Source organism: Epinephelus lanceolatus, chromosome 13 (genome assembly GCF_041903045.1).
Source record: "Epinephelus lanceolatus isolate andai-2023 chromosome 13, ASM4190304v1, whole genome shotgun sequence".
NCBI classification, from domain to species: domain Eukaryota; kingdom Metazoa; phylum Chordata; class Actinopteri; order Perciformes; family Serranidae; genus Epinephelus; species Epinephelus lanceolatus.
This window is the reverse complement of record NC_135746.1, coordinates 44,996,785-45,022,602: the sequence shown is the minus strand read 5'-3', so window position 1 is coordinate 45,022,602 and position 25,818 is coordinate 44,996,785. Positions and strand designations below refer to the sequence as shown.

General features: G+C 40.8%; 3 protein-coding genes across 13 annotated transcripts in view; 2 read left to right on the top strand and 1 right to left on the bottom strand.

Annotated features, from left to right (window-relative positions):
• The window catches only part of LOC117252677 (uncharacterized), a 191,815-nt gene that overhangs the window by 143,274 nt on the left and 22,723 nt on the right, over positions 1-25,818 (bottom strand). The window lies entirely within an intron of this gene.
• Positions 20,521-25,812, top strand: LOC117250647 (uncharacterized). The gene is made up of 8 exons (XM_078174117.1): positions 20,521-20,657; positions 20,800-20,893; positions 21,005-21,072; positions 21,166-21,381; positions 21,482-21,616; positions 21,701-21,760; positions 21,892-21,960; positions 22,072-25,812. The coding sequence occupies exons 2-8, from the start codon at positions 20,833-20,835 to the stop codon at positions 23,827-23,829; spliced, it is 2,367 nt and encodes a 788-aa protein (XP_078030243.1). The 5' UTR covers positions 20,521-20,657; positions 20,800-20,832; the 3' UTR covers positions 23,830-25,812.
• On the top strand, positions 24,791-25,812 carry LOC144466584 (uncharacterized; the record flags this gene model as incomplete). Its single annotated transcript, XM_078174128.1, has 1 exon — positions 24,791-25,812. A coding segment is annotated over one exon (981 nt), but the record flags the coding sequence as incomplete, so codon positions are not given.

Here is a 25,818-nt window from a genome sequence, read left to right as displayed (position 1 = left end):
GCGACGAGTTTACATACAAAGTCAATGCAAACGGGCGATTGAGCGTATATTCGCCCAGGAGAAAAATTGCTCGGGCTCAGAGCGACAGCGACAGAACGACAGAACGATTTTTCGCTCGTTGCTTGAGATGAGAAATCTCATCTGGAGCGGTATTTCGCTGGGTCCTGTCAGCTCAACGCTGATTGGCTGCCGTAATCCTGGGGGGGTGCTTGACTGTCATAACATGTCAGCTTCATTAAAAGTATAGCTGCAAATTAAAAGCAACAATAGATGTAAAAACACACAGACACAATGCATCTGTGATCAGTTCCCTAATTTAATTTTAACATTTTTTTCAATCTTCTCCAATTTCTCGTTTTATTTTATTAAAGTGATCAATGTAAGTGCACTTGTCCTAGAACTGCCACGACGGTTTTTATAATGTAAATAACTAAATAACTAAACCTACAAGCTTCTCTTCCTATGACTTTTCCTAAAAATGTGTCTTGTATGTTTTCTGAAGCCTTTAAGTTACAAAAATGAAACACACTAGACTTCTGAGCATTTATACCTCCGACCGAAATTATACATTTTGATACATACAGGTAGGCTATATACATATTGCAAAACTCTGTAAAAGTACACCAAAGCATACATTTTCGTTTCCAAATATTTATTTCAAAATGAAACCATTCATACTGTCATTCATACTGTCAATAAAAATTTTTTTGTAAAAAACGAATGTAATCTCAACAGTGACCGTGCCAGCCGGCGGGACTGCGGCACTTGAAGGGGCGCTGTAATCCTGGCGGTCCTAGTGTAAAGCACCACGGACAGCGCCAATGCATCTATCGCTGTAGCTCAGAGGCTCTGATGCCTGAGTCAGAGCATGTGAGCGGAGTTGGAGCTGGAGCTGCCTCAACCATAGGTTATTGGTAGGAAGAAAAATGGCTGCTGAAAAAACTGTCACTGTCAACTGCCTCCAAGCGCCGCAACGATCTGCCAGACCATCATATGTAACTTCATTTTTTATGCTGCCCGTGTGCTCAGAAGCACACAATGAATGCATTTTTGAGTAATTTCCGAGAAGTTATGATAAAATAAAAAAAGTATTACAGACTATAGAATAGGACTGACAACCTCTCCAATGTCTCATGTCAATTAATTAACACTATTTGTCGGCTTTTTATAATGCCTTTTTTTTGTTTTGCTGCTGCTGCGCCATGTCTCCAGAAAGTGGTGATTTGCTAAATACATTCTACAATAATAAATTAGATTAACTTTTGGTCTATAATATTGTTGGCTATATTACGCATTTTAATGAAAAAAACCTTAAGAATAAAAGAAATAAACACCGAAATAATTAGTGGAAACTTTTTTTTATTGATACTCCTCCTCTCTGACAAACTAACACACACACACAACACACACGCACCCATGCACACACACGGCTGGCACGGTCACTGTTGAGATTATTACATTCGTTTTTTATTATTAACAAAATGTTTTTTTATTGACCGTATGAATGGTCTGTTTTCAAATAAATATTTGGAAACGAAAATGTATGCTTTGGTGTACTTTTACAGAGTTTTGCAATATGTATACCTGTATGTATCAAAATGTATAATTTTCAGCCGCTGGTCGGAGGTATAAATGTTCAGATGTATTGTCTCTGTGTGTTTTTACATCTATTGTTGCTTTTAATTTGCAGCTATACTTTTAATGAAGCTGACATGTCATGACAGTCAAGTGACCCCCCCCCCAAAAAAAAAATTCCTTGATCGCTTCAATGACGTCATCAAAGTGAAAAAGCAAGTCTGTTGATTTCTGCCACATTGACGAGCGAGTGCAACTGAGCGATTAAGCGATGTCAAAGGGGTGAACCAAGCGACAGCAAAAAAAAAAAAAAAACAGGTCCGGTGTAGGGGACCTCCTGTGATACCCTGAGCCCTTTCTCTCCTTCTCTCTCTCTCTCTCTGCATACATAAAACCTATGCCAAGTCAAACATGCCAATCACAAATATGACTTCCATACCGGATTGGTCGAGGCCCAGGTTAACAACGACCGCCATCGGTGCTGTTGACCTACAGGGTGGCGGTGGAAATTGGACTACTGAGAGGAGGAATGCGTGTCTGTAGGCAGAGAGAGAAGAGGAATGGCAAGAGTCTAGAACTGACAGTAGGGACTTTGAATTTTGGGACTATGACAGAGAGAGCTAGACAGTTGGCTGACATGATGCAGAGGAGGAAGGTGGATATACTGTGTGTTCAGGAGACCAGGTGGAAAGGTAGCAAGGCTATAAGCTTAGGAGCAGGGTTCAAGCTGTTTTATCATGGTGTGGATGGAGCACACAGGTGGACTAGACCTTGTGTAGACAATGTTATATGAAAGAGATCAGTGACTGCAAAGTCATGGTAGGTGAGAGATAAGATAAGATAAGATAAGATAAGATAAAATACACCTTTATTGATCCCACAATTGAGAAATTCCAGTGTTACAGCAGTCAAGGGTAAAGAGTCAAACTAAAGATTTCAATATTTAAAAACTTAAAAAACTAGGCATGCAGAAAAAAGTTCGGGACCTCGGACTCTCGCTGTCGGCCTCCAGCTCACGTAGACAATGTGAATTAGCCTATTCATAAGAGTCGAGATGACGATAAAACAAGCAATGTCAATAGAACGCAAGGTCATTTTTGACAATGAACCCATGACTTGGGAGTAGAACGCTGATGGCTTCTAAAAACTAAACTACTGACGACCTCAATCAATCACTCAATCAATCAATCAATTTTATGTATAAAGCCCAAATGAGGAGGGATCCCTCTTCCAGGACGACAGACGTGCAATAGATGACATACAGAACAGATCAACATAATACATTAACGGTAATCAGTATGACACAATGAGACAGAAGGGGAGACAGAGACAGAGACAGATGTGGGACAGACAATAATGTTAATAGCTTACAACAACATTAATGAAAGTAAAAATATTATAATTATAATTCTGGCTACTGTGGTACAATATGTTGAAAGTATATTTTAATATCTGATAGTATACATATGTGACAATTATCATATGTGTATAATAACAGTAGAAGTATGACTGTATATTTTAATATGTGATAGTATACATATGTGACAATTATGTGTATAATAACAGTAGAAGTATGACTAATGATCACAGTAGCAGCAGGAGGAATTTGGCAGGACCACAGCAGCAGCACAAGCACACACGTCACACTATGTGTGACAGACAGTGGAGCACAAAGGCACTGGAGAAGAGGCCGAGTTACTGACATGCAGTACGGCCGAGTTAGTGACATGCAGTAACAGGACGAGAGAGAGAGAGAGAGAGAGAGAGTGTCGGTGTGTGGTTACTTGACTGTTGACCAAAGAAATACTCTGATAAGTAAGTCACTTGTCATGCTGCATACTACATGTGCTACAATTACAAAGCAGTAAGCATGAGTTGATCTGTCATGTGTGCGAGTTTGAAGCCGATACGATAAACGGTGTAGGAGAAGATGATTTTTGAAGAAAGAGAAATTTTGAGGCGAAATCTTACTTTGAAAGGGCGAATAGCTCAATTCCTGTTGGAGTTAGGTCAGGGGTGTGAGTGCCTAATTTGTAGGTCTCGATGAGAAAAACAAGCCAGTTTTGGTTTGATCTTTCTACTACATTTGTACAGGCAGCAGCAGCCATTTTAGTGTGTCTAGGTGGCACTAGACAGCCCATTTTGGCACTTTTGGGGTTAATTTTTTCATTGTATCAAATTTTTCGCCAGTTCTGACATGCGTGCCAATTTTCGTGAGTTTTTGAGCATGTTTAGGGGGTCAGCTGAGTTTTTTCCACATCAATGGGGCCCCATGTCATGCAGTAGGTGCCCTTTTTTCCTTTTCACCCCTGCCCTACAAACATCCTTTTTTTTTTTCTCTCTTTCTTTTCGTTTTTTTTTGCTTACCCATAATGCGTGGTTGTGACCGCCACCCACCCTCCCTGGAGACTAGCCTAACAGCCTTTATTGGAAAAACTTCCTAATATGAGCCAGAGAGGGCCGTGATACACCAAAGTGTGTCAAGGGGAAAGTAAGGAAACAAGCAAGGGGGAGGGGGCAGGTGCTTAAGACCTGAGTTATATAGTGACAGTGCATGCGGAGAAGAAGGAGAAAAAACAAACAAACAAATAAACAAACAAACAAAAAAAAAACAGGGGAGAAACAGGCAGTGTAGCTGATGTATTGTGGCCTTGAGGTGGTTGTGCTCCATGCAGATTATCAAAAATAAACATATACATGTCTACTATACTGTACTGAAAAACAAAAACAAAAGAGAAGTCTATACTGAACACCAAAAATGTGAGAGTCTTGGTGGAGGGGGAAAGCCCGATTGTAGAGAAGAGCTGCCAGCGCGGTGTGGTAGGTTTGAGAAGCAAGTGGGCCCCTTTGGAGTGATCCCATCGGGTCTTTGGGATGCGTCACGGAGCTGAAGTATCGAACATGCATGCGTGTATTTGAACCCTCCCAATATGTTTATGAAAACCATCACCAGGGTCCAGGGCCAGCCCTGCGGGGGAAGGGGGGCGGTATGGCACCCCAAGACCGCAGGAGCGCCCAGACCCCAAGACCAGGGAGCCGCAGAGGCCGCAGGACACCACGCAGGCCCAAGGACCCAGGGCGGCAATGGCCGGCACCCCCAGAGAGCCAGAGACACACCCCAGACAGGCGGGGCAGGAGGGCCCGCCCACCCACCGCCCGATGCGGACCGCCCCCACCCCCCCCAACCACCACCTGCCCGCCCCCACCCCCATCCCCCACCCACGGACACACCCACATCCTAAGTCCACCACTGACAGAGAGAGACAAGTTGAAGAGCAGGCAGATCGAGATGGCTTTCAACTCCTCCCTCTGATTCCCAAACCGTAGGTCCGATCGTCAATCTGAACATATCACAAGAGAGATACACTTGTTCTGAACGCATAGATATAGGTTTCATGTTTGTTGAGTCAGAAATGCGATCTTCGTCACAAGTTGAAGATGTCTAGCTCACAGCTGACACATTTGCTCATGTTACTTCAGAGGCACTAGCTCATTTCCTGTTGGATTTAGGTTATTGCTGTCAATGAATGATTTGTAGGTCTCGAGGAGATGAAGAAGCTTGTTTTGGTTTGATCTTTCTACGTCATTCCTACAGACGGCAGCAGCCATCGTAGTGTGTGTAGGTGGCGCAAAAATTGTCAAGAGGTTTTGTGATATGTTACATTGAAGAGGGCATAAAATCCAAACCGTTCGAGTAATGACAAAGTTGTTTAGAGAAATTGTTCAGCAGGGCTTGGTCTGTCATGTGTGCAAGTTTGAAGTCATTACGATACACGGTGTAGGAGGAAATATTATTTGTGTAAGAGAATTTTTGAAAAATGACATCTTACATTGAAAGGGCAAGTAGCTCACTTCCTGTTGGATTTAGGTCAAGGGTGTCAGTGCGTGATTTGTAGGTCTTGATGAGACAAACAAGCCAGTTTTGGTTTTGTCTTTCTACAACATTCGTAGGGGTTGCAGTGGGCATTTTAGTGTGTCTAGGTGGCATGAAAATTGTTCGGAGGTTTTGTGAGACATCAGCTGTAAGATGCCATAAAATCCAAACCATTCCAGTAATGACAAAGTTATAAAGATCTGATTAGGACGAGTTGATCTGTCATGTGTGCGAGTTTGAAGCCGATACGATAAACGGTCTAGGAGAACATGATTTTTGAAGAAAAAGTGGTTTTGAGGCGAAATCTTACTTTGGAAGGGCAAATACCTCACTTCCTGTCGGGTTTAGGTCAGGGGTATTGGTGATGATTTGTATGATTTGTAGGTCTCAAAGAGACGAACAAGCCAGTTTTGGTTTGATCTCTCGACGACATTCCTACAGGCAACAGTGGCGATTTTAGTGTGTCTAGGTGGCGCTAGAGAGCCCATTTTGGCACTTTGAGGATTAATTACTTCATTTTCTAAAATTTTTCATCAGTCCTGACATGCATGCCAATTTTGGTGAGTTTTTGAGCATGTTTAGGGGGTCAACTGAGTTTTTTTTCCACATCAATGGGCCCCCATGTCATGCAGTAGGTGCCCTTTTTTCCTTTTCACCCCTGCCCGACAAACATCCACCACTGACAGAGAGAGACAAGTTGAAGAGCAGGCAGATGGAGATCGCATTCAACTCCTCCCTCTCATTCCCATAACCATAGGTCCAATCGTCAATCTGAACATACCATAAGAGAGATACACTCGTTCTGCATGCATAGATATAGGTTTCATGCTTGTAAAGTCAAAAATGCAATCTTGGTCACCCGTTTATGATGTGTAGCTCACAGCTGACACATTTGCTCATGTTACTTCAGAGGCACTAGCTCATCATTTGTAGGTCTCGAGGAAAAAAAAAGCCAGTTTTGGTTTGATCTTTCTAAGTCATTCCTACAGGCAGCAGCAGCCATTTTAGTGTGTGTAGGTGGCGCAAAAATTGTCAAGAGGTTTTGTGACATGTCACCTTAAAGAGGGCATAAAATCCAAACCGTTCGAGTAATGACAAAGTTGTTCAGAGGAATTGTTTAGCAGGACTTGTCCTGTCATGTGTGCAAATTTGAAGTCGTTATGATAAACAGCGTAGAAGGAAATATTTTTTTTAGTAAGAGAAGTTTTTGAAAAATAACATCTTACTTTGAAAGGGCAAATAGCTCACTTCCTGTTGGATTTAGGTCAAGGGTGTCATCACCTGTAAGATGCCATAAAATCCAAACCTTTCGAGTAATGAAAAAGTTATACAGAATATCTGATTAGGACAAGTTGATTTGTCATGTGTGCGAGTTTGAAGCCCATACGATAAACGGTGTAGGAGGAGTTGTTTTTTTAAGGATTTTGAAGAAAGAGCATTTTTGAGGCGAAATCTTACTTTGAAAGGGCAAATAGCTCACTTCCTGTTGGGTCAGGGGTGTGAGTGCATGATTTGTAGGTCTCGATGAGACGAACAAGCCAGTTTTGGTTTGATCTTTCTACGTCATTCCTAGGGTCCTTAGGACCCTCGCAGCAGATAAGGAAAAACTCCCTTTAACTGGAAAAAAACGGTAGAAACCTTAGGAAGTGCAAATGAGAAGGGATCCCTCTTCCTGGATGACAGACGTGCAATAGATGACATACAGAACAGATTAACATAATACATTAACGGTAATCTGTATGACACAATGAGACAGAAGGGGAGACAGAGAAAGAGAGAGATGCAGGACAGACGATAATGTTAACAGCTTACAACAACATTAATTAAAGTAATAATATTATAATTATAATTCTGGCTACTGTGATACAATATGATAAGTATATATTAATAGCTGATAGTATACATATGTGACAATAATCATATTGTAATCATATTGAGGTTTGCAAGCCATTGTTGCAAAGAAAATAAAATAAATATTATGTTAGTGGTGATATGGATGTCTGAAGGCTGTGGCTGTATAGCTACTAAAAAAAGGTGTGTGTGTGTGTGTGTGTGCATGTGTAATTGTGTAGCTAAAAAAATGCAAATTATGAACTGCAGGTTGCTGCAAGGTGACATTACTGTTGATAAATAGAAATAGAAAAAAAAATCCATCCAACATTTATTACACAGAAGGTAAATCATAATTCATGTTTTTTTTTCATTAAAGTAATAGTGACTTCATGTAAATAAAGTGGCATATAAATTGTTAAAAATCCTCTAAAGGAATGGATATTTGATTCAATTTTTCTTCCAAAGATCGTCAAGAGGTTTTAATGTCAGTGGAGAAATTGAGCAGCGCCACATGTATTTAATCATGAGTACTGCTGCAAAGTAGTAGCTACAGATTTGATTCCAATTCTTAAAGAAGCAAAAGGGTTTGACCTGGAAATCTTGTATTTACATGTTTTTGCTATCAGGCATTTATTTAGGAAAATGTAGGAATGAGACACATGAGCTGGTCGGTTTGGCCAATGTTATCCCCAACACACACAGCAGGTTTGTGTCTGTCAGAGCGAAGCCATTGTTATGCTAATTACATGCAGTTGAGTGGGCCAGGCAGAAAAGGGGGAGACATTTACAATTTATAGCTCACAGCTGACACATTTGCTCATGTAAATTTCAGAGGCACTAGCTCATTTCCTGTTAGATTTAGGTCAGTGGTGTCAATGAGTAATTTGTAGGTCTCGAGTTGACAGAGAAGCCAGTTTTGGTTTGATGTTTCTACACCATTCTTACCGGGCGCAACAGCCATTTTAGTGCAAAAATTGTCAAGAGGTTTTGTGACATGTCACCTTTAAGAGGCACTAACTCATTTTCTGTTGGATTTAGGTCAGTGGTGTAAATGAGTGATTTGTAGGACTCAAGGAAATGAAGAAGCCAGTTTTGGATTTATCTTTCTACAGCATTGGTACGGGCCGCAGCAGCCATTTTACTGTGTCTACGTGGCATAACAATTGTACAGAGGTTTTGTGACATGTCACCTTAGAACACTTCTAAAATCCAAACCGTTCCAGTAATGACAAAGTCCTTCACAAGTAATGTTCACCAGGGGTTGAGCTGTAATGTGTGCGAGTTTGAAGCAGTAATGATAAATGGTGCAGGAGCAAATATTTTTTAAGAGAGAGAATTTATGAAAAACGACATCTTACTTTGAAAGGGCAATAGTGCACTTCCTGTTGGATTTAGGTCAGTAGTTACTGACTGTGATAAATAAAATAAAAAAATCCATCCAACATTTATTATATAGTTAATCTTAATTCATGTTTTTTTTTCCATTAAAGTAACAGTGACTTCATGTAAATAAAATGGCAAATAAATTGTGAAAATCCTCAAAAGGAATGAATATTTGATATGCATAATCTGAGTACAAGTTGGTTAAAAGATTTAAGCAAAAAAATGTAGAGAAATATATTAATATTTAATATTTTTTAGTTTAGTATAATTTTTTATAAGGGGGCCCGCAAGGTTAAAAATGCAGGGTTCTTATGAAGGTGGTGTGAGCTTATATTTTGAAAGTTGTAGACACAAGCCATGTGACCTAATGAAACTTTGACATGTGTGATGATCAAACAACACATCCATATTCATTTGAAATCATGTGACCTAGTGAAAGCTTGAGTGATGTGTACTGGCTGCTGTGATGATCTAAGTGCAGCAAACAGACACAAATATATACTAGTTAATGTCAGTGGAGAAACTGAGCAGGACTACATGTATTCCAATTCTTAATGAGTTAAAAGACTTTAACCAGGACATCTTGTATTTACAGGTTTTTGGTATCATGCATTTCTTTCAAAGTTTTAGGAATGACTTTGGTAAATGTTATACTGTCATCTCCGTGTGACCACACACACACAGACACACTTCACTCTGACACAAAGGCTGTCAGAGTGAAGCTTTTGTTATGCTAATTAAGGACTGCATGCAGCTGACACAGACAGCAGAATGGGTTGAAAGTTTCTCAAACTAGTCCTTTTAGCTCCCAAACCGTGGGTCCCATCTTCAATCTGAAAGCATCACCAGATAGATAAACTTGTTCTGAACGCACAAATATAAAGCTTGTATGTCTATGGACTGAAAAATGAGTTGTGTCCTGCACCTTCTAACGCTTCTAAAATCCAAACCGTTCAAGTTATGACAAAGTCCTTCACAAGTAATGTTTACCAGGGGTAGAGCTGTAATGTGTGCAAGTTTGAAGCAGTTATGATAAACGGTGTAGGAGCAAATAATTTTTGAGCGACAGAATTTGTGAAAAACGCCATCTTACATTCAAAGACCGACAGCGCACTTCCTGTTGGAGTTAGGTCAGGGGTTGCAGCGCGACATTTGTAGATCTTTATGAGACGAACGAGACAGTTTTGGTTTGGTCTTCTAAGTGGTTCCTACCCGTCGCACCGGGCATTTTAGTGTGTCTAGGTGGCACAACAAATCGTCAGGAGGTTTTGGAGCACATCACCTGAAACACGCCATAACATCCAAACCATTCGAGGATTGAAAAAGTTACGCACAATAATTGATAAGGCCACTTTGAACAATAATGTGTGCGAGTTTGAAGCCGATACGATAAACGGTGCAGGAGGAGATGTTTTTTAAAGGAATTTCTTTTTATGAGGAAAACTCTTACTTTGAAAGGAAATAGCTCACTTCCTGTTGGGTTTAGGCCAGAGGTGCGAGTACGTGATTTGTAGGTCTTGCTGAAACGAACACGGCTGTTTTGGTTTGATCTTCCTATGATGTTCCTACTGGCTGTAGCGACCATTTTTGTGTTTCTAGGTGGCGCTAGAGAGCCCATTTTGGCACTTTTCAGATTAATTTTGTCATTTTATAAAATTTTTCGCCAGTCCTGACATGCGTGCCAATTTTGGTCAGTTTTTTAGCATGTTCAGGGGGTCAAATTCCAGTTTAAAGAGGCGGCGGATGAAACAAAGAATAATTAAAGCTGCAAGCAGCGTTTGGCGGGACCTCGCACTCACGCCCGTTTCGGGCCCCAGCTTATGTCGTCACTGTGAATTATTTAGAAATATCAAACATGTTGCCACAAACATCAGAAAATCCTTACAGAGCTGAACGTTTTGATGTTTGAATGCTTTCTGTAGCTGTAGGTATGGATAAGTGATGTCACGATATGCAAATTAGATGAGTGAATTTATTCCCATCAGATTCCTCATCCTTTATTTTGAGGAAGAGACAACAAAAACAACACAAAACAAAATAAATTTACTATGTAAATATGTTCAAAATGTTGTTTTACTGAGATGTATGAAATCCAATATGGCCGCCGCCTAGTGACGTCTCAATATGCAAATTAGATGAGTTAATTTACTCCCATGACAAACTTTGGGTCATGATGTTAGTTTTCTCATTTACAGTATGCTTCTATCTCTCACCACTTTCAAGCCACAGCCTTTTGAAATGTTGAAATGAAAATGGAATATTTTCCTCAATAAACTCTGGCACCTAAAGGGTTAAAATGGAGATTGTGATTTAGACACACACACACATCATGTTTCTGTGAGTTTGTGTGTGACAGCGGTTGCCATGTGCACCTGGCAGAAGAGTAGAGACAGACAGAGACAGAACACAGAGAAGAGACCTGTTTTAGTGGAGATTTAACTCCTCGAACAAGTTCTTCCCATTCCCAAACCGTTCATAAAGTTATACAGAAGATCTGTTTAGCAGCAGTTGAGGTGGCATGTGTGCGTCTTTAAAGCCGATACAATAAACGGTGTAGGAGGAGATGTTTTTTTAAGAGCATGTTTGAGGCGAAATCTTACTTTGAAAGGTCAAATAGCTCACTTCCTTTTGGAATTAGGTTATGGGTGTCAGTGCGTGATTTATAAGTCAAACACACCAGTTTTGGTTTGATATTTCTACGACATTCCTGTGGGCTGTAGTGGCCAGTTTAGTGCACCTAGGTGGTGCTAGAAAGCCCATTTTGGCACTTTAGGGGTTAATAATGTGTATTTGCTGTTTCAAATGAAGTTTCTGCTGCTGTAATCTGTCCTTTAAAGATTGTGAGACACACAGACAGAGCTGTGTGTTGGAAGGAGGAAGTGGATTTATAGCGCGGGTAACTGCAAACAACTGTATCGTGAATCTAATAATCATGAACTTTAGTAGTGAGGATGAAGGTTGGGATTATGGAGGAATGGAGTGGCAGAAAGTGGCGAATCTCAAAAGAAAGAAAAAGAAAAAAGAAAAGGAGAGGATTAGCTCATCAAGCAGTTCGGGGGCAGAATCGGACGAAACAGTTAAGAGAGTGAGGGCAGATCGAAGCCCAAGAGCTGAATATGGGAGCAATGACTGGAAAGTGATTATTGTATTTGTTGAGAATTTTCACCTTATTACGGTGGCTAAAGCTCTCGAAAAGGATGTTGGCAAAGTAAAGTTTGCGAAGTACCTAAATAACAAGCGCATACTTGTACATGCAATGAGTAAGAAGCAACAAGATGAGCTATTGAAAATGAATACTCTGGATGGTAAAAAAGTAAAAACCCATGTTCCTGTCACAGCGGCTAGACATAGGGGAGTCATTTCTGGAGTACCACTATCTGTCTCAGTGGAAGAGATTAAAACAGAACTGAAGAGAGGTAAAGTGCTCGATGCTAAACGCATTACTAATAAAAGAAATGGAGAACGAGCGGAAACGCTGTCAGTAATTATTGACTTTGAACATGACATTCCAAGAAAAGTTATGCTAGGCCTCTTCTGCTACACATTAAGAGAGTTCATTCCTCCAGCTCTAAGGTGCTTTAAATGTCACAGAATGGGACATATTGCAAAACAGTGTAAAGGTAGAGAAAGATGTGCAAGATGTGGAGGAGACCATGCATTTGGAAAGTGTGGGAAAGATGTGCCGATTAAGTGTTGCAATTGTGGAGGAGACCACAGTGCAGCTTTTGGGGGCTGTGTGGTACAAAAGCAAGCAAAAGAAGCCCAAAGATATAAGATTCTAAACAAAGTGTCATATGCAGAGGCTGTTAAGAGTGTTAATAATGCACAGGTAGCGAAGGAAAACAAAACTGAGAGGAGTAACATTGTTAACAGTACTGATCCCCCTGCTTCAGGAAACAGTAAGATGCACCAGACAGGCCAGCATGAGACCTCCCACAAGTGTAAGGTAAAGGAAGGAACTCTGCTAGTTGATAAAGTAAATTTTGTGGCATTCATATGCAAAGTGGTTTACATCGGATTAGAACAAAATGACAGGAATGAGAGAATTGAAACGATTGTTGAAGGTGCTAAGGAGTATCTTGGGATCTCAAGTGTAGAGTGTAAAACAATACAAGAAATGATGAACCCTTTTACTTATGATGTTTCTAGTGATTAATCTAATAATGGTACTCACAATTTTTCAGTGGAATGCCAGGAGTTTAATCGCAAATGGTCAGGAATTTAAGAAAGTCATTAAAGAATTGAGTGTTAAACCAGACATAATATGTATTCAGGAAACATGGTTAAGACCCCATCTAGACTTTGTTATGGTGGGTTACAACTCAGTCAGACATGATAGAGGAAATAACCAAGGGGGTGGATGTATCACATTCATTAAAGACAATTTAGCATTTAAAAGAATAAGTACTGCAAATGAACATGAATGTACAATTGTTGAGGTGTACAGTACACAAAACCCAGTGAAAATAATTAATTATTACAACCCTTGCCATACTCTAACTGCAGCTGTGTTCAAGGAAATGATGGGTGAGGAAAGACACAGAGAAGTTTGGTGTGGTGACTTCAATGCACACAACAGTTTATGGGGAAGTGACCATACTGATAATAATGGTACAGTGGTGGAAGAAATGATGGACACAAGAAATCTTGTATGTTTAAACAATGGTGGAGGAACGCATTTAGATGTAAATAGGAATAAGATGTCTTGTATTGATTTAAAACTGGTTTCTGCAAGTATGTATAGCCTATGCGATTGGGAAATATACAAGGACAACATAGGGAAAGACCATTTTCCCATCATGTGGACTTTAGAAATTGATAAATGTATTCAAGAAAGAGCCCCTATATATAGATGGTGCTTTAAAAAGGCTCAGTGGAACACTTTTAAAGTATGTTGCAGGGAATTGGCTGACAGTAATAAGATGGAGGGTAATATGGATGAGTGTACTGCCGAAGTTACAAATATGATATCTGAAGCTACCTCAAAAAGTATTCCTAAAACTGTAATAAGAGGGAATAAGAGAATGGTGCCATGGTGGAACGATGAATGTAGTTTGGCTATTAAAGAAAGGAATATTGCCCTCAGAAATCTCAGAAACAATTTGAGTCTAGACAATCTGATCAAATACAAAAGAAAAAGAGCTAGAGCTTGCAAAATAATTAAAATTGCTAAAAGGAATACTTGGAGAGACTTTTGCTCTACTATTGGAAGAGAAAGAGATGTCAGTCATGTATGGAATATGCTCAGAAAGATGAGTGGAAGAAAGGCTGCCAATAAAATACCAGTTCTTGCTAATCAAGATTGCCTAGCAATAACAGATGTGGAAAAGGCCAATGTTTTAGGGAGGATATTTGCAAATGTTCATAGTGGCAATCATCTTACAGACACACATAAATGAAGGAAGGAGGAAGTTTTAAAAGATAATGGAAACGTGTACACCAAAAAGGTAGACTGTAGCTCAGCCACTGATATGGATTTCTCCTTGAGGGAAATGAGAAGGGCTTTAAAAGGCAGCAAGAATTCTGCTCCAGGACCAGATCAGTTGAGTTATGTCATGTTCAGACAATTACCAGAGGAAGCACTAGAAATCGTACTAAAACTTTTCAATAAGATTTGGTCAGAAGGAAAACTACCTGATGAGTGGAAGTTGGCGTTAGTTTTACCATTTGTTAAACTAGGGAAAGATGCAGCTAATGCTTAAGGCCTATTGCCCTCACTTCATATTTATGTAAATGGATGGAAAAAATGATTGTTTACAGGCTATCATACCTTTTAGAGGAAAAACATCTGTTAAATGAGTATCAGAGTGGCTTCAGGAAAGGAAGATCCACAACTGATGCATTAATTAAAGTGACTAATGACATTGAGAAGACCCTAAATATGAAGGAAGTGATGGTGATAGTTTTCTTTGACATCGAGAAAGCGTATGATTCCATGTGGCGAGAAGGCCCGTTAATTAAAATGAATAAGTTAGGCATAGGTGGACGCTTATACAACTGGATCATGGACTTTTTAACAAAAAGGACATTTAAAGTAAAAGTAGGTTCTGAAATTTCAGATAGTTTCGACATTGTAAATGGAATACCACAGGGCAGCGTCATCAGTCCAATTCTATTTAATATAATGATTAATGATATATTTGAGAATATAGGGGTAGGTATACAGTCCTCATTGTACGCCGATGACGGAGAAATCTGGAAAAGGGAGAAAAACACGCCACATGTTCTGAAATGCATCCAGAAAGCAATAACAGATGTAGCAAGATGGCCCTATGATTGGGGATTTAAAATCTCTGTTTCAAATTCATGTTATATGTTGGTTACTAAAAAGAAAATAGACAACAACCAGGTGTTAACTCTTTACAGTAAGCCCATGGAAAGAGTCAGAGTGTTTAAGTACCTAGGTCTATGGATTGATGATAAATATACGTGGAAAAATCATATTGAGAAAGTTGAGACCAAATGTAAAAAGGTGTTAAACCTCATGAGGTGTTTGGCCAGTCTGGCATGGGGAGCTGACAGAGAGGCATTACTACACATATACAGGGCTCTGTTGAGAGCCACCTTGGATTATGGATGTATGGTGTTTGATATAGCTGCAAAAAGTCATCTACAAAAATTAGCCAGGATGCAATATAGAGCATTAAGACTTTGTCTTGGAGCAGTTAATACCACACCCATCAATGCTTTGCTGGTGGAATCCAGTGAACTGCTGTTGAATTTAAGAAGAACTAAATTATCACTAGCATATTGGATAAGAATTAAGGGAAAAGGAAATGGAAATATAGCTTCTTCTGTTCTGCAAAACTGTTGGGAGTACGTAACTTTTACTGGTAAAGGGTTTGGATGGGAAGGATAGGATAAGAAGGTGAAACAGTACAAATTAGATTCCATACAGCATAGTCCAGCAGTTATAATTAGCAGCATTCCTCCATGGATATTTCCACAACCCAAAGTTAACCTGCAAATATTAGACAAGAAAACAGAATGGATAAAGAATAATCTGAACATAGGATATCTGGCTCAAAAATATCTGAAGAGCAGCTATTACAGCTACCTGCAGATTTTTACAGATGGATCTAAACACCCAAATAATGAGCATGTAGGAGTAGGCATTTACATCCCAGAGTTTGATAAAGGTATTGTCAAAAGAATTTCAATCAAGTTGTCAGTGTTCACGGCAGAAATGGTAGCAATAATAATCAGTCTTCAATGGGTAGAGCAGGTCAAACCACTTAAAGTAGTTATATGTTCAGATTCTGCAGCTGCAATGCAGAGTATTCAATCACAAAGGGTAGGGAATATTACAAAATTCAAAAGTCTGTCAGAGTGAAAAGGTCCAGAGGGAAATGTAGGAAAGAAGATGTCACGTTCACTAGGATAAGACTAGGACACACAGGACTAAACAGTACACTGTTTATCATGAAAAAGAGAGAATCAGATAAATGTGAAACTTGTGGACTTAGAGAAACTGTTGAACATGTACTATTTGGGTGTAGGAAATTCATTACAGAAAGGAAAAGGTTGAAGGATGGTGTGGTCAAAATGGGTAGGGAATGGAGCATCAAAGGGCTCCTAGAGCTAGGAGAGAAACAGGCTCAGGTTCAAAGGGCAGTTCTTAAGTACATATATGAAACAGGATTAATGTCCAGAATATGAGTATTTTTTTTGTTTGTTTTTTTTTTAAATCTATGAAATGAACCCAGTATAAAGTCATGATGTTACACACTCCGATACAGTAGGTGGCGGCATGCACCTTTAACGTTGGTTTGTAGCCCGCCATTAAACAGAAGAAGAAGAAGAAGAAGAAGAAGAAGATGACAGAGTTGTGTGTGTGTGTCTGTGTGTGCAGCCGTTGTCATGGCGATTAATGACTTGCATGCACTTGAGGTGCACACACAGAGCTCATGAGAGCAGATCAGCAAAGGCTGTTTATAATGGGTTTGAACTCCTCGAACAAGTTCTTCCCATACCCAAACCGTTGGTCCAATCAAGAAAATAAAGTGATTGTGAGAGACAGCCACTTCTCGAAAAAAATGTGGTCAGAGGAGCGAGTTTAAAATGTGTTGCACCCCAGCTGTTTCCAGAAATTTCTCCTCTGAGTTTACATGGGAGTGAATGAGAAAAAAATCGGCGCTCCCTTTGCTTTGGAGCCACTCAGCAAAAATGTGTACCTGTGAGAGATTCCATGTCAACATATCTGTGAGCAGGACAAATTTTCCTACGTTTTTTGGTAGAAATTGTGTCTGTACAGTGTGTTGGGAATAGAATGATTTTATGTGTTTTACTATAAGTTGTGTTTCACTATATAAGTTTTAGATGTGTGAACAATGAGAATACTGAGATGATTTCAGCTGATCTGAATGTGTTTGCTTTGCAGAAGTGGAGAAGTACAGGAGAGGAAGAGACATGAAGTCTGAGGAGCACATACCGCAATGCTTAGATAATTAGTTTCATATATGGTAAAAAGAATAGAAAGTGATGTACAGATAGTAAGGTACAGCACGTGTAGGGAGTTGTGTTGTTCTCTTGTCTTTCAAAACAGGAACCACGCCCCCACCGTCAGCGGGAAGGAGTCAGATTAACACGAGGCAGGGGCGTGGTGTGGTGAAGGAGGAAGTGGAACTGCCAATGAGAAGAGGACAACGCCTTGTGTGCACAATGACACTCTGTTACGCTCAAATATACTGGGTCAGGGGAAGGACAGGAGGTCAGACTTCGTGAACTGATACACCTTTGTTGTTCGTCAGGGACGTGAAGTTGAGACCCAGAGCTCTGTAATTTTATTCCTTTACTGCTTAATAAACCACATTAACTGAGGCTGAATATCTTCTCCTATTGCTTCATTAAAGATCACGCAGGACTGAGCTTACACATAGCACATTAGAGAGTAGGATGAGACTCTTAGTCCAACAAGTGAAAATTGTGGCCATGGCAGCGAGTTAAAGACAAAAGTTTTAGATGATTTTTAGAGCCTCTCCACTCTAGCTCACAGCATTCTGTGCAATACACACACACTGAGCTGCTGAATCCTGAATTGCTACTACGTCATGTCATTTTTTTTGTCTGAGGGAAACCCTGCAAAAGAAACAGGGGTTCCTGCAGAATGCTGACATTTGTCATCCAAGCTCATAAAAGCCTCATGCTGCAGGGCGTGATCAGCGTTTTCACATCGACTCTGAGATAAGTGGCAGTGTTAATCATGTTAGCTTTATGCTAGCTTAGTGTCAGCTTGTTGCGTGATGACTTTGTGCTGCTAACGTTAACTGTAGCTAACTCTACTGATTCCTAAGACCCAGCTGCTTGATGTGGACATATATTAGTGAGTGTTGAAGGCAGTGCAGTGGATGGGAGCGATGGATTTGAAACATTTATTGATGGTTTTGGTTTTGTGTGCTAATGTCCATTAGCTGTTAGCTTCGTTTGATGTTTGGCTTGAGTGAATTAGCTTGTCAGATAAGTATAGCTAACTTTTGTTTGATAAACTCGACGCCTAATGCACAAGTGGTTGATTTAAAGAAATACTGTGACATTTTAAAGGCAGTGCAGTGGATGTGAGATGGATTTCTAATATTTATTGATGGATTTTAATTTGTACTTATGCTAATATCCGTTAGCTGTATGTTGTGTTTGATGTTAGCCTTTTTAGCTTTTCAGATAACTACAGCTAACTTTTGTGTGATAAACTCGATGGCTAATGTACAAGTGGTTGAGTTAAACAAATATTAAATAGGCTATAAGATGTAGCACAATACATGTGATGTATTTTAAGCATTTATTTAAGGTTTTTGGTCAAACAGGATTTTTGCTGATGCTAATGGGATGCAGTGTTATTGAACACAGCTATATTTGACCTACATTTAGCGGTTGTTCATCAACTGTAGTCTGACTTTCATGTGATATGTTGATTTTGATGCTGTTCAGTCCTGCTGAGACTGAAATTACAGAGTGTATGTTTGTGTTTGTCTCTGTTTCTGTCAATGTTATTTCTACCAGTTGGGGTGTAGATTGACTTGCGTAATGTAGTAATTGTATTTAATATGGATGCTTTTGTGTTAGTTGAGCATATTATTTAAATTAAATTTATGTGTAGCTGTGTGGCTGTAGCTCTGCGTTTTGTATTGTCAGCCATTTTCCTTTCAGTAAGAACATTTAATATGGATGCTGTTGTGTTAGATGAGCATATTATTTAAATTGAAGATGTCTTAAAATGGATGACTGTGTTGGCGATGGATTTTAAACATCTATTGATGGTTTTGGCTTTGTGTTTATGCTCATGTACGTTAGCTGTTAGCTTTGTTTGATGTTAGCCTTGAGTTAATTAATGTTTTGGGTAAATACAGCTAACTTTTGTTAAACTTGACGCCTAATGCACGGTGGGGTGTAGATTGATTTGTGTGATGTATTTAATTGTATTTAATATGGGTGGTTTTGTGTTAGTTGAGCACATTGTTTAAATGAAAGCTCTGTGTAGCTATGTGGCTGTAGCTTAGAGATTTGTAATGCAGTTTCAGCCATTTTACTTTCAGTAAGAATATATTTAATATGCATGCTGTTGTGTTAGTTGAGCATGTATCGTTAAATGAAAGCTCTGTGTAGCTGTGCATCTATACCTTAGAGATTTGTAATGTAGTGTCAGCCATTTTACTTTCAATATTTAATATGGATGCTGTTGTGTTAGATGAGCATATTGTTTAAATGGAAGATCTCTTAAAATGGATGACTGTGTCGGCCATTTTACCATGTTAGACATTTAAAAAGATAATTTAAAATAAAAAAAAATGATGCATATAGGTATGTTATTATATCATTATCTCCAGCAGACATTTAATTTTACACATTTTCTACATCACAGTTATTGTTAAATGAAGCAATGCGTTTTCTTTAATCTACAGATAACCTTCTCACTTGGCCGTGTGATCTGGTACCCTACTGCTTTGACAGCTGCGATTGACCTGCAATCATCTGCACTACATCTGTGATCCTCTGATCCAGAACTTGTACACTACACACAAAGATACATTCATTCAATCATAAACACACATAGCCAACTGATAAACACATTTCTGATTCTGTGCATACACACGCATACACATATAGACACATACACACACACTTACTATTTTAGTAGGTGTCTGTCTACTGCTTCCAAGGTAAGTTGAGCTATGTATGTATTTGAAGGCTGAGCCCAGAGTCTGCCTGTAAAGTATGGCTTTTGAGTGTGATTAGCATATATTCAGAGTGATTTGTATTTTTTTCTGTGTGAATGTTGAAATAATTTGTTTTGGTTGTTTGTGTCTTTTTTAGATGCCCCGTGCCAAGTCCCACCGGCGTGCCCAGGCCATGAAGAGGAGGATGGCGACGGCGCAGACTTGGACCCCCCTGCCACCTGTCCCCGAGTTTCGTGCTCGTATGTATCACTTAGTTTTTTTTTTTTACATGTTTCAATGGTACAAATAATATGTAATTTAAAGATGTGTAAAACATGTGTTGACATTGTTGAATTTTGATTTGCCTGAACAGGGCGCGGTACTGGTTACCGCCATCGTGTGCGGAGATGGCCAACTTTGGAGCTGACCCAGCGCAGCTTCAAGTTGTTCACTCCAGCTCAGCATCCGGAGAAGCAGGTATGATTTGTGTCTTATTCATAAAGACAGTGATGGTTGCATGGTGTCACGCCTGGTGTCTGTGTTCTAAAGCAATGTCTCTGTTGTCGCAGCACGTGTTCGTCGTTGGAGACTCCCACCTGCGCGCCATCGTGGACGGGTTCGTGGCCATCCCGGAGGGCTGTCTGTCTTTTGGTTTTCTGTCTGTTCCAGGTGCAGACGCCAGGGAGCTGAGGACAGAGATGCTGCGTGCTGCTGTTCCGTGGACCCCGGATGCCGTGTGTGTGCTCACCCCGAGCAATAACCTCACTGCCAGCAGGACCATCAGTGAGGCGGCGTTGGACTTCGGTGCGCTCCTGACCACCCTCTGCAGCCGCTAGCCCAAGGTGTGTTTTATGTATTTATTTATTTGTTTTTCCTTTTTTTGTTATTGCAGTCACTGTTATCAGTATTTATTTGGTAGTTGTGAGCAGACGGTTGTGTTATGTGCTTGTTTAAGGGAATTAATGAAAAAATGGTTGTTTCTAGGTCTTTGTGTTGGACTTCCCTCCCCGTCTGACCATGGACCTTGGCTTCCAAGAGCAGCTGCGTCAGGAATACCACCGTGTCGCAGCACGCATGGGTACGTTACATTTGTGGTCATCAGTTATAATTGATGTAATGTGTAATTCAACAGAATTTATACAAGTGTAAATATTAGAAGGATTGATTATGTTTCTGTCATGTGTGTCAGGTCTCCCCTACGTGTCTGTGACGGCGCACTTCCCAGTCCATCGGTTGGAGCTGTGGTGTCATGATGGCGTAAGTATAGGATACTTTGTTGGTGTGATATAAGACGTGGTGGAGTTTCATGTTGTTGGAGTGACATGTTGGTTGTGTTAAACTGTCTTTCAGGTGCACCTCAGCGACTCCGATGGCATGCCCATCCTGGTGCAGCTGCTGTGGAACGTGGCCTACCTCCAGCTGGCACCCCTTCCGCCCGCGCCCCCGGTGTCTCCCTGGAGATCGCCGGGTGGCCGGGTGTCCCCCACTCTGGTCGTGACGGGGCACGTTCCTGTGCCGCGTCACAGTGACCCCTGCGAGTGGGCAGTGGTTGGACGGCAGGGCAAGGTAATGTGTTGCTTCAAGGCAATTTGTGGCTTAAAGTTGTGTAAAGTTTTTTGTCCAAAAATGAAATTTAACCAACTCTGTTGTTTTTTTGTTTTGTAAGGCTGGAACATCTCCGGTGGGACAGTCTGTCATCCCGTCCAACCCTGTGTGGTTCAGCAGTGGCATATTGGACGCCATGGAGAAGGTTTCCCCTTCTTCTGGCTCTGGCTGCCCTGCTGATCTGCCAGCCGGCCAGGTAAGCTGTTTACACATTGCGTCAACACTGTAGAGGTCAAAACAGGTGGACAGTTTTTATAGGGGTTTGTTTTCCTTCCTACAGACCTTCCGTGTGAAGCGTCAGCCGAAAGGTGTTGCCACAATGCGCAGAGGACGAAAGCAGGTGGGTGGGGTTTTTTGGGGGTTTTTTTTAGGATGTTGATGTGGATTTTTTTTTTATATTTCTAAAACATATGCCGTGACAAAGTGAGTGCTGCGTTTTAATAGTTTTTGATTTTTATTCTGGCTTGATAGGTTCCAGCAACACCTCTGCCTGCCCCTGTGACCAAGTCTGCCTCCAAGCCCGGCCCAGCAGTCCAGGAGGTGTGTTTCATTTTAAATATAATGTCACTTATTGATGATTTTTAGGAAGCAGTAACATGTCGTCTTTTGTCGTATTATTTAGTAAAACCTCATATTTTGTTTTTGTGCCAGTTGCAGGTCACAGCCCAGCCGTCCGTGGAGGTGGTGGAGGAGGTTGCTGCAGCGTGCCTTGCCATGCCGATGGAGTCCGCCGTCCAGGAGGGAACCCGGATGCCACAGAGGATCGGCACAGATGAGGATGTTTTTGTTCCTTTTGTTAGTGTTCCTGATGTTAGTGCAGTTGTGTCAGAGTCAGACAGTCATGTTGTGGCAGCAGAGGGTAGCAGAGGGTTTAGGCTGGGGAAGGTTGTGAGGGGAACGTTTCACCAGGGAGATGAGCGGTTTGTGTATCGAGGGCGGCAGTGTATGGCTATAGCTTTGGCCAGCTTAGCCAAACACACATTGTTGAGTGTGTTCTCGTGGGATAGGTTTGCTGTTGATCGCGCGTTGGTTGTAGGTGACGAGTTGTACACTAGTTTGCTTGACCTTAACATTTTTAGCCACGAATCAAATCTGCTGTCTGTTGGAGATTTGCCAAAGCAGTTTGAGGTAGGGGAGCAGTTGTTTAGCTTTAGCCATGGTGACACAGTGTTGGGTGAAGTAGGCGTGACTGAGGGTGAACACATCGACAGCGGTGTGTTCATCAGTCTGAGAAATGGACTGGAGAGGATCTTCAGTCAGTATAGTACATGTATTATGACGCTGTGTGGGAGTAGTTCTGTCATCATTTGTGAGGATGGACGGTTTGCTGTAGTAGACAGTCACTCGCATTGTGACATTGGGTTAGTGCATAGTGATGGTAAAAGTGTGGTGTTGCAGTTTGATTGTCTGGATGATCTCTATGGATACATCTGTTGTTTGGCAGACAGTCTCAGTTCTAGGCAGAAGCTCTTTGAGCTGTGTGGCGTTAGTGTCAGTGAGGGTGCAAGCCCAGTGCTGTCTTGTGTTTCTGTGGAGAGCTGTATTACTGAGATGAGTACTGCTCCAGTGGCAGAGTATAGTGATGTTTCTGAGGCCAGGGTAAAACACATTTCCTCTGGAAACTGTGTGTCTGAGTGTGGTGTTGGTGTAACTGTAAGTCCAGCACTGTCTGGCATTTCTGTTGTGACTTTAGCCAGTCAGGTGAGTAGTGGTTCAGCAGCAGAGTCAACAGTTAGTGATGGTAGAAAGTGTAAAATTTCTTCTTGTACTAGTGTGTTGAAGAAATTAAAGACATTTGATGTTAGTGAGGTTAATGCAGATGTAGAATTTGTTAGTGATGTGGCAAATGAGGTTCTGCTCTTCCATCCTCTTAGTGTAGATGTCTGTAAAGCTTTGTGTAGCAAGTTAAATGTAGACTTTGGGAAGATCAGTGGTTCGGTGTCCACAGAGGTGGGGTTGTTATGGGTCCCGTGTTTAAATGAGAGAATTGTGGCTGATGGTAACTGCTTCTCCAGAGCCATCTCTCAGGCTGTGAGTGGCTCACAGAAGCACCATTGCAAGATTAGGCTAGCTGTATGTAAGGAGTTAGAAAGGAATGCAGATGAGTATGCAAGTCTTCTGAGAAGTGAGTATTCGTCTGTGTCAGAATATCTTCAGCAGTCCAGGATGAGAAATGTGAACAGTTGGGCTACAGAGGTAGAAATCCAGGTCACAGCAGATTGGTTAGGAGTTAGTGTGTGTACTTTTTATGATGGACGTTGGTTGAAGTACAAGTGTAACAATAAGTGTTTGTCAGCAGAGTGTATTTATGTAGAGAATGTCATTGGACAGCATTTTGAGAACACTGTTTATGTGCATAAGCCTGGACTTCAGATTTGTTATAGTTATTGTAAAGTTAGTGATGTGTGAGGTTATAGCATTAGGTCTAGAGTGACAGATGTTGTGGATAGTGAGAAGTTAGCCGTTGGACGTAATGAATGTGTAGGGTCTGAAGGCATAGGTCCTAAGTCTGTGAAATCAAAGTATTTGAGGCAGAGAAAAGGGACACGGGAGAAAATGAGTAAGTTGCTTAGGGAGAGACGTCAAGTAAAGTTTATGAAGATGTATCAGGAAAACGTATTGTATAGAGAAAGTGTTAAAGCGAGGAGGATTAGTAAATATACAGAGAACATCCAGCACAGGCAGAGGATTAAAGCGATTAGTAAAGCTAAGAGTATGGCGAAGTATAGACAAAGCATCGAGCACAGGGAGAAAGTTAAAGTGGTGAGTGTTCGTAAATATAGAGAAGATATCCAGCACAAGCAGAGGGTTAAAGCGATTAGTAAAGCTAAGAGTATAGTGAAGTATAGAGAAAGCATCGAGCACAGGGAGAAAGTTAAAGTGGCGAGTGTTAGTAAATATAGAGAAGACATCCAGCACAGACAGAGGGTTAAAATGATGAGTGTTGGTAAATATAGAGAAAGTGTTGAGAACAGAGAGAGGGTTATGGATAGCGTCAGGTTGAGTAGGAAGCAGAGGATGGAGAAGTCAGTAGACTTTGGTTTTGTTATGGAGCAGTTTTTGGAAAAGGTCAGAGATGGTCCAGATTTTGTGTGTTGTGTGTGTCATAGGTTGTTGTTTAGAAATCAGGTGCAGAGCTGTGTAAGGGAAGTGTATGGTAAGTTTAGCTACAGCGGGTATTGCAGACGAGTGTATTAGTGAGAAGTATTTGCATAGATGTAACAATCAGTGTGTTGTGCCTTGTCAGTTGGTGTTGTGTAGAGGTCAGCTGTGGATTTGTCATGACAAAAAAATGAACTGGGATGTGAACTGGGATGTCTGAATAGTTTAGAGCAGCATTTGATAGACTTGCATATTCCTTTTATGAAAATGTTGGCATTGCCTAAAGAGGGGGCAAAATGGAGTACATGGTCCAGTGACCTGTGTTCCCGCCAACATTACACAAACTAGTAATGTGTTGCTGCGTTCGAGTGTGGAAGGGTCTTTGGTGCAGGTGAAGTTAAAGTGCAAGTTGACATATAAGGGACATTATGAGTACCAGTTTGTGGATCCGTTGCATGTAAGACAGGCGCTGGAGTATTTAAATAGGACCAATGTTCATTATAGAGAGATAGAGTTTAATGAGGAGTGGATTAATGAGTTTTTTAGGCAGGAAGACGGGGACAGGGAAGAGGCTGGATCAGCTAGTGAGGATGAAGCTGGTACAGGAAGTGAGGTTGCTGGTCAGGTTGTAGAAAAGGCTGAGGTTGATGATCTAGCAGAATCAGCAGATATAGCACAAGATGAAATGTTAAATGACAGACAGCAGCACTGCATGTTTCAGGACACTTGTATTATGCCTGTTGATATTGGTCAGGAAGCATTAGATCAGTATTTTGATGACATTGTGAATATAGCGCCTGCAGAGGGAAATAGTCCAGTTAGGATGCTTTCTGACCAGAGTAATGAAGCAAAGAGTTTCCCTGTGTTGTTTCCTCTGGGTCAGAAGACCTTCCATGACAGTTGGCGTTATCAGTTGAGTCTGTCGCGTTATTTCAACAATAGGATTATGCACTGTGATGGTCGTTTTGCACGTAATGTAGAGTACATATTTTTTGCTCAGTACATGTCAGAGATAGATCAGGTGATGTCGAGTGTTTCTGTGGCATTGTGTAAAGGTAAGGGAGGTCAGAGGTCTCAAAGGATTAGTCAGAGTATGCTGAAGGATGAGGAGTCTCTAAAGCAGTTGTTGCAGTTTGATGATGGGTTTAGGTTTTTAAAGCCCGTCCGTGGGCATTGTGTCATCAGTGCAAACACATTCCAAATGACATTCAAAGTCATGCAGGAAAAAAAAGACGGTATGTCGTTTTAATTTCCCAAAACCTGTTTCTGAGCGTATATTTATTTGTAAAATAGAAG

Bases quoted from the DNA above. Each gene is read 5' to 3' on its own strand.
- LOC117250647 (XM_078174117.1), top strand. From the start codon at position 20,833: ATGGACCTTGGCTTCCAAGAGCAGCTGCGTCAGGAATACCACCGTGTC. The intron at 20,894-21,004 runs GTACGTTACATT...CATGTGTGTCAG, and splicing joins CCGTGTCGCAGCACGCATGG to GTCTCCCCTACGTGTCTGTG. The intron at 21,382-21,481 runs GTAATGTGTTGC...TTGTTTTGTAAG, and splicing joins TGGTTGGACGGCAGGGCAAG to GCTGGAACATCTCCGGTGGG.